Genomic DNA, 13634 nt, shown 5'->3' on the forward strand with positions numbered 1-13634 from the left:
AGTAAATCAAAGCACAAAACCTAAGGAAACCTACATTTTAAAGTAGAACAAAAGCTATGCACTGCTTAAGGAAAGTAAGGAATAATAAATGTTGTGTGATTGTTTTCTCATTCCTATAGCCATCAATGGGAAAGTTTATGGAAACCTGGAAGGCCTCACAATGCATGTTGGAGACAAGGTTAACTGGTACCTAATAGGAATGGGTAATGAGGTTGACATTCACACCGCTCACTTCCATGGACACAGCTTTGATTATAAGGTATCTATTTTTCTTTAAAATACACCAAATACAACTGTTATTAGAATGAATTATAAGAACTCTATTTGTGAAAAGAAAAAGCACAGTCTGTAAAAGCATAACAGCATATATCTTAAATAATAGCTATGAGACAATATTTTTCATAAGCAATCTAGAACAAAGCTGAAAAAGATTTTCCGAATGCTTGGTATTATTTGCATATTAAGTAGTCTTTTTGCAATGTCAGCCTAATGTTTTTGACATTTGCTTTAAAATTTATAGTTCTATTTTGATCTGGCAAGTAAACTATAGTATACACTTCAAAATTTAACTTCATTCAAGTATACAAACATTAAAGATTTAAAAAATCAGATGTTTCAGAATGTTGTTATATTGAAATGGTTGCCTATAAAAGTTAAATTAAGTTATGGGTAACAGTTACAGTCAGAATTCTCAAGAAAAAGTGAGCAGGAACATGACAGATGTGGGAGATAATTTCATGCATTGCTGGAACCTTTGGTTCAGGCTAGGTGTCAGATGCCTGGAGAGAAGGGAGATCACTGAGTAATCGAGGCTTGACGTGTTTGTCAGGTACACGGTTTTGAAAGTCTGTCACAGTATCATGCACAACTTGTACTACTCTTGGGCAGCATGATTGATTTAGAAAGTAACACCACCACTAGTAGCTGTTGTTCACATGAAAACCTGCTATAGTGGCATGTGTGGACTTTTTTTACTAAACACATCAGTGTCACAGGAAGTTAAGGCATAAGAGAAAAATACAGATCATCTGCAGTGTGATGGTCCCACTAGCTACCCCACTGTCTCCCCTAACCACTGACCTCTAAAATGGTCTTCAGAAGAGTAATCCTTTATGCAAAGAAGGGATAACCCAACAAGGTGCTCTAGAGTGCAAGACTATTGTTAGAAGTAAAAGAGACCAAAGAATGATCTCACTTGCCAATGCTAGATGTCAACAGGGGTCCTGGGTCAAAAAAAGAATAGATGTAGTTTATTAGTTACTAATAAACCAGCATGAAGCATCTATATTTTAGGAGGGATTAGATAATAATGGGGTAAAATGTCTATGAGATTTACAGAAACTATATTAAATAAATGAAAAGGAGAGCCATTTTGAAGCCTGAATTATTAAAGTTAGTAATAGAAGCAAGAACGGAATTGGCTAGCAGGAAAGGGTTAGTGAGTAAAACATATAGAGTCCTAATAAAAGATAGATGGAGCAGTAAGGCGACTCATGGCAAACTTGACAGGAAGGAATATAACAAAGGAAGATTGGCAGGATATCTGTAAAATACTTAGGATAGCTACAAAATCAAGGACGTTTAGAATTTTTGGTTGGGAGTGTTTGTACAAGTATTTCTACATACCAGTTAGGCTGCATGAGATATACTGGGAGGCCAACCCATACTGTAGGAGTTGCTTAAAAGAAGAAAAGAGAGATTGGCATCATATTTTTGGGACTGCTCTAATTAGGAAACTGGAAAATAAACTTGAGAAAGATAATTAGGTTGCCAATGGGAACCAATTAGGAAGTTACAAAAAGTTACTATTTTCTTTTTAACACCTTTACTGAATTATCACTTGACACAGGCACGTTTACATTTTATATAACAGTAATCAAACCGTATTCTTATTCTTCTTCTTTTGGCTTTTCCCGGTTAGGGGTCACCACAGCGGATCACCTGTCCACTCATGATTGGCAGTGGAGCTTTACGGTGTCGAATTGCCAGCCCGGCGCCCAACCTTCCACTGAAGGCACACACACGCACACATTCACACCTAGGGCCAATTTTGGAGTGTCCAATCCACCTACTGCATGTCTTTGGGATGTGGGAGGAAACCGGAGCACCCGGAGGAAACCCACACGACCACAGGGAGGACATGCAGACTCTGCACAGCAGGCACCCCAGTCAAGGATTGAACCAGAGAACCTCTTGCTGTGAGGCGACAATGCTAACCACTGCACCATCGTGGCCGCCCAGTAATCAAACTGTATTAACAAGTTAAAACTGACAGACATTATGCTTCACATATATTGTTATATATCATATAACCTAAGCAACATTACATAAACTATTCAGTTCCTGAACCTTTTTTTAAACAAGAAATATCTTTACTAAATTATCACTTAATACATAAGCCATCATACATTTATTTAAATAAAAAACAAACCACACCAATACAATCCTAGCTGCAAGCATTTTACATCACAAACCTTAATTGACACACTCCCAGCTGCAAACATTATACATCACATATAATGTACCCAATCATTTTCCATCAAAGATTACATAGATCATTTAAGTCTTGCCTTCTTTTTAAACTCATTCCTCCCCTGTATGTATTGCTCACTATTGTGTTAATTGGGTAGAAGAAACAAGATGACAGAATATCAGAAAGCATTAGGGAGCTTATTTTTTTTGGTGGCTAAAAAGGAAATACTAGATATTGGATGTCAGATCACCCAGCGCAGAAGGTGTCTTCCAAATAATGGAAGAACAGAAGTGGCTAGAAAAGGAAATATTGAAACTATACCCAGTTGAGATGCATCAGAAAAATGGGATTGTCTGGATGAGATTAGAAATAAATGGGAAGAAGAAGCACAAAGGACACATTAGGACAAGAACAAGAATAGACAGGGGGTGGACAGCTCCAATGCATCCAGTCCCTTGGAACCTGATCAAGGCAAAGAGGGTTAAAAACCCAAATAACAACTAGCACTATGATAAGGAAACATTTGAATAGGGTAATCATAGCTTTTGACAAACTGCATACACAGATCTCTTGAGTATTGACCAGAACTGATGAATATTGGTAAGCTGGAAATGGAATACTTCACCATGTATCCTTTTTTAAGATACTGAAACAATAAATGCATTTCATAAAAAAAAAAAAACTGAAAGAAGTTTTGTGCAATAATGGATGTCATTTCTAAGTTTCCTAATATAACTGAAAAAGGCTTTGTTGTTGACTTTTGTGTTGGTAATGACACTGAGCTCATATTTAGCTATGTATTTATTTCTTGATGATGTACTCAAGCTCTTTAGTTAGCAGTTTTAAATCCTTTCTTATACTGTGAGAAATGAGACCTATTGCAGACAGCTTTAAGTTTATTTTGCTTTTATTGTTGTTGCTGTTATTGTATAGTCTGTTTACATGGGAATTCCACCATGTATGTTTATTTTTGAATCCAGCACGGTTCTTGTAGTGGATGGAAACAAACACTTCCATGCAACTGCCCATAAAAGAGTAGAATTCAGAAGTGTATACAGTATACTCATTTGTATTAGGAGATCTGTAGCATTTGCGATTGTAAGTAAGGTCAGAAGGATTTGTTTTGCAGCAATCCTAAAATACTAATAACATTTTATGGGGTTCAAGATGTGTTTGTGTGTAATGCCACATTCAGGAGGGCTATCTAATTAAGTGACTTTGCCCAGAGTCAAACCCTGAGGCTTGCTTTTGGAAAAGCAAGTGCCTTAGACCTCCACACCAAACATCAGTTCTCCCTAATTGTGTTTTTTCTTTGTTCTTGTAAATCACTGAGTATTACACTCTGTGAATATTAGTCATTGAATTTTAGTTGTGCTGCTCAGTGTCAATGGTGCAATGGTGCAACAGGTAGTATACTTGTCACTGGTGCAGAAGGTTCTGGGTTTTCTTCTCATACCAGGTAGATTGCTGACACTATTGTGCAGCATGCTGTGTCCTCCTTTTGATGATATGCCTAGTAACTATGAACCTGCTGTTAGTTTGCCAGCTGTTACCTATTGCATGTCAACAGCTTGCCATTTTTTTAATGTAACATATAGGCACTTTATTCTTTAATGTCAGCAGACAATGAATTTGTAGATGAAGGACTGAAATGCAAAGTTATTTGCCAGCAGCAACTTCTTCATTAGTTACAGATCTCTTTAATGTGAATTTATTCAGATGACTTTTACTTCTGCAGAGATAGTGCATTTTAACTGTTATTGGTGGATTATAATGACAGCAGTTTGAGTGGCCTTTTATGGTTGAAATATTCTGACATGGATAGCCTTGTCATTATTGGTTAATATGGTTTGTTTCACTGCTTACTGGAAAAATGTTCAAAAACTACAAATTTAAAACTCACTCTAATAAGTGGTGCTGTATGAAACAAAGAATATAATTTAATACAATCATTAATGTAAATCAAAGAAGCTATGCATTTATGTATGGTCCTAAAACTGTGTGCAGGTGACCCATGGTTTGAAAACAGCCCAAAGGTACACTTAATCCTCCATTGGCCAGGTGCATTTTAATGTGAGTTTCAAGGTTAGAGGAGCTTACTGTTACTCATGCAAAGTCTGTTTTCATTGTGAGATGGTATTGTTTTATTTAGCAAATGACTATCAGTGTTTGTGCTATGGAAGTAATGAAGAAAACAGTATGCACACTGACAGACTTGAACAGTGTTTTACTGATAACTGGGGGGGCAAGTAATGGGACATTAGCATTGCTGTTGAACCAAGACACTGGGGGGCAGAGACATGGGGGGCCTGATCCATCACCTCCCCAGGGCCCCATTTGACCAAGACTCAGCTCTAAGTACAACTGTGGGACATCAGAGGAATGTATGTGTATATGCCAAGTTTCATTAGCATAATTAGTTTGCATGGAATATTAATATCTGATTAAATTTGTATCAACTCATCTGTAGAAACAAAGCAATTAAAACTTATTTATCTACCTGATTTTACTAGGTGACTCTGAGTATGTCATTTGATCAGTATTGTCAGTAATGCAACCAGTTGCCTTTATTGTAGAAGGCTGTGGGTTCTATTCCCACTCCAGATACACTGATTGTTAACACTACAGTGCAGCATAAGGTGGGTGCTGCTCTCCTTGAGTGTGCTGTCCTTTGGATGAAATGTTAAACTGAAGTCCCGTCTGCTCAAGTTAGAGATAGCTTGTGTGGATACAAAAGATCCCTTGAGACCTAATGAAAAGAGCAGAAGATCTCCAATGCCCTTGCCATATTTCCCCTAGTAATACAAATACAACCTTGTGTTTCCCCTAAAAATAAGCCACTAGCCTCTTGGAACTAAGATGGTCAACAAAGGCTAAGTAAATTAGCCCAAATTCCCCTGATTACCCTAAAATGGATTCTGCTAAGATAAAAACTAATAATCACATTAAAATATGTATTTAAAGGAAATGCTATTCTCAATACAGGTAGGCATTTTTATATGACTAGTTAATGCATACTTACAGGTATTACATCATGAAACTCTGCTTAGGGTATGTCATGACAGTATAAATCAGGTAACCAGATGAAAAAAAAAATCTACATCTGCATTTCTACTATAATATCACCGGCCTTCTAAAAATTAAAAAAAAATAAAATAAATGGAATTCTCAGTTAACTACTGAGTTTTTAAAGTCAGATGCCAAAGCATACCATCAGCTAATGAGTTGTTTACGTTTTTTTAATTTAGAATTAAATTTTATTCATAACCTTATAAAGGTTATTAGGATATTGTGTGCTGTAGTAGACACCCTTTGATGTTATGATTGCCTTTGTTTTAACAGAGTACAGGAGTATACCGGGCAGATGTATATGACTTATTTCCAGGAACATTCCAAGCACTACAAATGACTGCTAAGTATCCTGGTACCTGGCTGCTTCACTGTCACGTGGCAGACCACATTCATGGTGGTATGGAAACAACCTATACAGTCCTTGAAAAAGAAGGTAAGAATCAGTAGATTTTGACTTACAAGACTTCCACTCCACTATTTTTTAGGGTGTATGACTTAACTTACTTTTTAATTCAGTCTTGCATTTAACTAGTTTTGTACCTGCTTGGTCCAACAGCTAACTTCCTTTAAGCTCAAGCTATAGTCATTGTTTTCCTGTCCATCATTTTCCAGCATTATCACTGTTTTTGCTCCACTCCTAATACAGGATATTTATAATCCCCTGTCAGCACACACTGATTTGCACACATTCAGCTGGATTCAGCATGTTCTGCACGGAGTGCCTGAATAGTGCAAGAGCTGCTGCATGCAATATGGCCGCCGAGCGATCCAGGAATTAGCCCCCGAGATGTACACGAGCAGACCTACAATATTCCCACACGGACACCACTGCTATATGCTAATTACCTCATTTGCTGGAGAAAACCATGCAAATGAGGCGAATTAGTGATCCAGGAAGCAGGCAGGTGTCTGTGCAGGAATAGTATAACCTGCAGAAATGTATTCGGTTACTAACCGAATACATTTCTGCAAATTATAAAACGGAGGCATGACAGCTCTAAAGAAAGCATGTATTCAATGTAGTAGGCATGCCAATGGCCAAATATATGGGCACTGGCATGAGAAATAGTTGCAAAATTATAAAGAACAACTATATATTTTTTTTGGCTGACCTTGGTCGCTTAAGCATAGGCCAGCAGTGCGCAAACGGGATTGGCCCGAAAATAAGAAAAAAGTTGGAAATAAGCTTTTAAACCCAAATCAGCATTTTGCCATAATAGTCACTGGCATGCATAAGACAATAATACCAGGGAATAGTGGTTGCTAAGGGGGAAGGCTGAGTGTGAGTGTGGTAATTATGAATTACCATTCTGTTTTATGCAAATGAGGGGACTGATACTGAATCACAGATTTCCTCTCAGTGTTAGCTTGCACCCAACTGTGTAGGTGCAGCAACACCATTGTATAAGCCTAAGAGGTGGATAACCTCACAAGGGGGAGTGTCATGCAAGCTATAAGCTTATTGGAGCTCTGTGTCCCATGTTTGCACTTATCTAAGCACAGCTAAGGAAGGGGGTGTGTCTGAGGCTGCCTAGCAGTGTTTACATTGTCTAAATGAGTGTGCACGCCATGCACAGGGTTTTAAACAAAAAAAAAAACAGGAAATAGCAGCTCTGTTCACATCTGAGCACTGGGTATGCACACTGCATCTTGGGACTTATAATGGAAGGCAATGGGAAACAGCAGTAGGAAGGCAATCAAGGAAAACTAGCATAGCTGGCAGGTGAAATGTATCAGAATCAGTCAATTACACATGGAACAGTCTAGCATACTACTATAAAATATGCAAACACCTTGCAGTCTGCTTTTTCCCACAAACTCTACACCACCGGTGTACACAGATTAGGAAATTTTACCTGACAAAACTAACAAAATGTTAGGGTCTGCTGTCATTTTCTTACATCAATATGTGCAAGAGGCTGAGCATGGAGAGGATGTGAATGCTGACAACCAACCCACAGTGAAGAGAAGGAGAAGAGTGTACAGATCCAGGGTAACCTACCAGGGGCTACATGAGCTGGAGATAGTGGAGCGCTACAGGCTGGACAGGGACATTCTACAGCAAACTGTTGAGCTGTGCTGGCCACACCTCACACACAAAACCAACAGAGGGGAACCCATCCCAGTGGATACCAAGGTATGTGTAGGCTTAAGAGTACTAGCTACAGGTACCTTCCAAAGGGAAACTGGGGATATCATGGGGATCTCACAGGCATCAGCATCCAGGGTACTCCACCAGTTCCTGGATGCCATTTCAGCACATGCCGGTGAGCACATATATTTCCTTAACACTCATGAGGCGTTGACTAGCAATATGCGTCTCTTCCACCAAATAGCAGACTACCCTGAGGTAGTGGGCGCTATAGGCTGCACACACATACACATCAAAGCACCACCTGGTGAGCGGGGTAGGGTCTACATAAACTGCAAGGGCTTCCCCTCCATCAACTGCCAGGTCATGTGCGATGCCCAGGGCATTATCTTGAATGTGTGTGCTGGCAGCCCTGGAAGCTATCATGACTCCCACATCTGGCATATGACACAGCTGTACCAGTCATTTGCTAGTGGGGACATCCCATATGGCCACCTAGTGGGGGATGCTGGCTACGCACTGGAGCCGTGGCTGATGATGCAGACACACCTGAACAAGAAATCCACAATGAGGCACACGCACAAACCAGAATCATAATAGAGCATGTTTTGGGATGATCAAGTCATGGTTCTGCTGCCTGGACATATCCGGTGGAGCCTTGCAGTACTCTCCAGCTACATGTACACAAATGTTTATAGTATGTGCCATGCTACACAATATGATCCTGTGGAAACAACTGCACCAGAAACAGCACGGGGCAAGGCCACACAGCCCCCCACCATTGCCAAGGCCATCACAGGCATAGAGTGACCCAGAGGAGGAACTACCTGAGCCTGCCCATGTAGGAAGAAGGAAACATGCCCAGTATGCCCAGGCCTTGACAATGAGGCAATGCATAGCATATACACTGACACAGTAGGGACCCAGGGAATGACATCTCTCTCTGACTCTCACATACAGTAAAAGGGATGCCAAACATGACACTACCTGTGCTTTACCATGTATAGGGAGTGTACTATGTGCATCCGACATAGTCATCCCTCCAGCACTGTCCTCAGTACTGGCACAGCCACAAGGTAAGTCACTCTTCCTATCAATTGCTGAATGGAGTAGTATGTTCTGATAATTGTATCTATGGTATGGATGTGAGCATGCATCGGGTGGCTGAATTGCATGGCAGCAGATAGTGGACACCTATATGGGCAGCATGAAATCCATAACAAATACTGGTGTCAGCATACTAGGCAGTATTAGACACGGTGACAAATCCCACTGCAGTACATGTGGTGGCCCAAATGTATGGCCATAAGCATACACATGCATGTCATTGAGGCTCACATACCCACCACCAATCTCAGCCAGCAGGACAGATGTAGATGACCACAAAGAAAGGCTGGGCTAAGGCCTCCAATTGATGACAATGGTTAACAGCCCCCTTCCAGACCTACACAGACAGACTACAACTGGTCAGGCAGTTGTATGTCAGTTCTGAAGGGTAAGAAGTCTGAAACTGAAATGTAGGTCAATAAAACCTAAAATATGTACTCTACTGGTATGCCTCCAGTCTGCGTGATAGGTCAGAATACAAAATGAAATGGAAGCCAACAGAGTACTTGAAATACCAGTACAGTCATAGCAAATGCCCCCCCACACACAATCCTATGTAGAAATGCACTAACATGTAAGTGTGAGGTGTAATAACAGTGGAGCACAGATTACCCGAGCTGGCCCAATCTACAGGATAAATTGTTGCATGTGTACAATATGCAGGGGTCCATGTGTTAGGTTGTTATGTGTTTAATATTGTCTGGAAGTGGTCAGAATGTAGGCATGGGGGGTTGTGTCTCGGTGGCCTGTGGGCAGTACTGTGGATGACAGGGCCATGTTCCGACAACTGCAGTGCCAACCATAATGCTTCTCAGCAATACCCATGTCAGCAGTTGTCCATACTCACTGTCCAGATGTCAATATCTGTCACCGTCTGAAAGATGGACATGCCATGAATGTGAGCCCATACATACACACAGTACACAGGTGGAAGTACCCTAGACAGATTACATAAAATGTAAATGTCAACTGCACATACCTTTGGAATTGTACATACAGGTTAGCAGCACATTAGTTGTCTGTGTAGTATGGAATACTGATGTAGTCTGGCCAATCACTGGCAGACCACAAAAGGCACAGTTATGAAGTAATGAGAGACTGCCTATATCCCCTCACAAGACAGCATAAGAGGAATGTCCCATGTATATCTGTGAGTCAGCTACAAGTAGCTTCCATATGACACATGCACTCAGCTCACCCCACCATCAGACACAGGTTTATCACAGGTCATATCTTTGCTGTTGGGAATGAGTATAGTATGACCCCACTTTTGTATGGGAATACCCACAGAATGCAACATGCTGAAGAGGTGTCCCATGCAGGTGTGTCCCTAGCTGTAAGCAGCACCCTGCCTACATCCAGACCAATGGATTAATATGGACAAGAACTATTGCCATTAACACCTGGCACACTTACCCTGTCACCCGAGGGGAATCCACTGGCTCGCAGCTTGGGAATGTAGGAGGGACAGAATACAATGGCCTGCTACAGATGGCCTGCATCACTACCAAATGGCCTACAGTCCTCTGTCAAAGGCCTGTGCCTCACCCGTAGTGACAATGTATGGTATCTCATGAGGTCCCAACTAACAACATAACACAGTCAACAGAACACAAATGCAAGGCCATGTTGACAAATCCCAGTACCAAGCCCACCATGTCCTACTGTATGAACTGTGGACCAACCCCTAAATACCGCTGGGATGAAAGGACAACTATAGGGATACTTCTCAGATATTGTTCGCATAATGTTAGGAAGAGGATAGAATAACAGAGTGGGGGGTGTAGAAGCATGAACATCATGGAGTGTGTGAAGTCTGAAACTCTGATGTGTGCCCATACTAGCCCTGCGTGCAAACCCAGTAATGGGTGGCTACAAACCTGCTCATAAACCACAATGTGAAGGGGAACTGACCAGATATATGAGCCCTGCCTCTGGGTAACCTGGGTGAATCTGTACAGCTGAGAGGTATGGCCACAGCAGGATATGGCCATTGTGTTACGTCGATATATGTACAAGAAGGGGATCCTCAGCCACCTTAGTACCAAGGTACTGGACCATTTACACAGACCCATCAGCAAGTGTCTGCAGCTACCCTTCCAGAATGGCATGAGTGTGCAAGAATTTCTAGGCTGCAGACCACAATACTGGACACAGCTTCATTCATCTTGTAGTTCCCAGGAAATAACTGTGAGCAAATAAGTATATCTGTCAATAGTTGATGACATAATACATCATAGTATAAAACAGTACATATGTCTGAATATCTCTGCTAACACCAACCATGTAACCCAAGCAGCACAGACAGCAATAGTATCCCACTATCTGTCGCCCATTGTGACTCCATATTGTCAACCTATCTACAGATATCCTGCAAAAACAGGTTGCTAGCTGTAGGTGTAGAACACCAAACTCTGGACTGGAGTACAACCCTACCTGGAATGGATTCACACACTCAATACAGAAGGTTATACTGGGCATGCTCCTAGAGAAATGGAGCCCATGTCTGACAACACAGTGGACTATACATATTTGTCATTTGCAGATGTCTGAGCACACACACCAAATTGTACACCATTCATGCTTTGCACACATATTGTATAGGAATACTCACACATATCCAAGGCCAACACACTTTAATATGTTAAACATACACACAGAGATGTAGGGAAGAGAAAAACAGACAGTGACAGAGAAAATTCCATTATGAGGCATGTCCCACCCACCACACATCCAATTGGCTGATATCACATGATGTGCTGATGTCAATCACTGTAGACATTCCTTTTGGTAGCCCTCAGCCCTATAGTGTCTGTGGTGCTTGTGATAACTGTGTAACACAATAGTACAAATCAGTATTCATCTAGCATTTGTATACTCAGTCCTGTCAAATGTAAAGTTATGTGTGACTGAGTGTGTGTGTGTGTGTGTGTGTGTGTGTGTGTGTGTGTGTGTGTGTGTGTGTGTGTGTGTGTGTGTGTGTGTGTTCCAGAGGAATAATTTATGGCCCATTCACACACACTGCACTTCCCACTGCTCATGATAGCACTCCTGCTGATGTCAGTCACCTTGAAATAACCCTCTGGCCAAGTCTCAGCCCAATAAACTATATGGCACTCATGATATGTGTGCAATACTGTAATGTAGAAAACTAGTTAGGTAGGAGTTTTAATCCTAGACATGGCAACTGTGTGTGTGTGTGTGTGTGTGTGTGTGTGTGTGTGTGTGTGTGTGTGTGTGTGTGTGTGTGTGTGTGTGTGTGTGTTTGTGTGTGTGTGTGTGTGTGGAGATGAATGATTTTGAGGCCAATCACACTCACTACACCTCCTATTGCCCTACTTTAGCATGCCTGCTGATATCAGTCACCTTGAAATAACCCTTTGGCTAAGTGCTAGCCCTATAAGCTCTGTGGCATATGTGATAACTGCGTAATACTATAGTGTAGCATACTAGTTAGGTAGGAGTTCTAATCCCAGACATGGCAACTATGAAACTGTGTGTGTTTTTGTGAGAGAGAGTGTGTGTCTTTGATGATACTTGATTTGATGGACATTCACACTTACTACTCTTCCCCTTACCTCTCCTTTAGCACTGCTGCTGATGTCACTCACCTTCAAAGATACCTTTGGGCATCTCTCCCACATATAAGCTCTGTGGTGCTTGCGATGACTGTGTAATACTATAGTGTAGCATACTAGTTAGGTAGGAGTTCTAATCCTGATCATGGCAACTGTGTAAATGTGAGTGTTTGTGTGTGTATTTTTGTAGAGACCTGATTTTGTGGTCATTCACACTTACAACACTTTCCTTACCTCTCCTTTACCACTGCTGCTGATGTCACTCAGCTTCAAATATACCTTGGCACAGCTCTCCAACATGTAAGCTCCATGGTGTGTGCCATAAATACGGAACATTGTAGTAGTGATAACTACATAGGTATGGATTTGAATCAGCAGTCCTGCAGATATCATCCACCTTAGAAGTACATGTTGCCAACTCTAAACCATGTAAGGTCACTGGCGCATGTGGTAAATGCATAGCATAATAGTCCAAAATTATTGTTAGATAGAGGTTTGAACCTCACCCCTGGGAAATGTAAATGTATGTGTAAGGTGAAATTATTTTTGGGATCTCTCAACACTACATCACCCAATGCCAGTATTTACAAGGGCTGGTGATGTTCCTCACCTTAGAAGTACCTTGGAACAACGTCAATCCTATAAGTTCCATGGTGCATGTGATAAATGCGGTACACTGTAGTAGCAATACAAAGCTAGGTAGAGGTTTGAATCTCAGTAATTGCAAGTGTGTGTGTATGTGTGTGTGTGTGTGTGTGTGTGCGTGTGTGTGTGTGTGTGTGTGTGTGTGTGTGTGTGTGTGTGTGTGTGTGTGTGTGTGTGTGTGTGTGTGTGTGTGTCTGTCATCAGTATCCTGTGTGAGGGTTGCAATAACAATAACAGGATCCATTGTGGGGCAGGTTTTGCTAAATTATTATGTTTAGGACCTAGTAGATATCACAATGTCTACATTACAAGGCCAACAGATGTTAAACACCAGAGAGGTTGGTGTAGACAATCCACACCCCTACACATGACAGTATGGATTAGTGAACAATATAGGCAATCCTTCCATTACTCAGAGAACACTCTTCACCCATCTATAGAAAACCAAGAACAAGTAAAAGGCACCAATAAAGCAAAGCAGATCCACAACCTGGAAGCTGGCTCTGGAAGCCCAGAATAAAAAGTTGATGAAATGCTGATATTCCTTCTTCCGCAAGGCAGAAAATGAAAGGCTGCAACTTACATAAAACTTTCTTGCTTTAATAACAAACAACAATCTCCTCAGCGCTTTTCCTCAGCCTGGTGCTGAGCTTTTTCAAGATACAAT

General features: G+C 41.1%; 1 protein-coding gene across 1 annotated transcript in view; it reads left to right on the top strand.

Moving 5' to 3' along the window:
- The window catches only part of LOC122801096 (ceruloplasmin), a 452049-nt gene that overhangs the window by 409227 nt on the left and 29188 nt on the right, over positions 1–13634 (top strand). The window contains exons 17-18 of the mRNA XM_044070617.1: positions 120–259; positions 5816–5978. Coding sequence (XP_043926552.1) covers positions 120–259; positions 5816–5978 — 303 coding nt within the window. The remainder of the gene's footprint in view (positions 1–119; positions 260–5815; positions 5979–13634) is intronic.

The sequence above is a fragment of the Protopterus annectens genome, chromosome 4.part1 (genome assembly GCF_019279795.1).
Source record: "Protopterus annectens isolate FY-2018-M chromosome 4.part1, PAN1.0, whole genome shotgun sequence".
In the NCBI taxonomy this organism is placed as follows: domain Eukaryota; kingdom Metazoa; phylum Chordata; order Ceratodontiformes; family Protopteridae; genus Protopterus; species Protopterus annectens.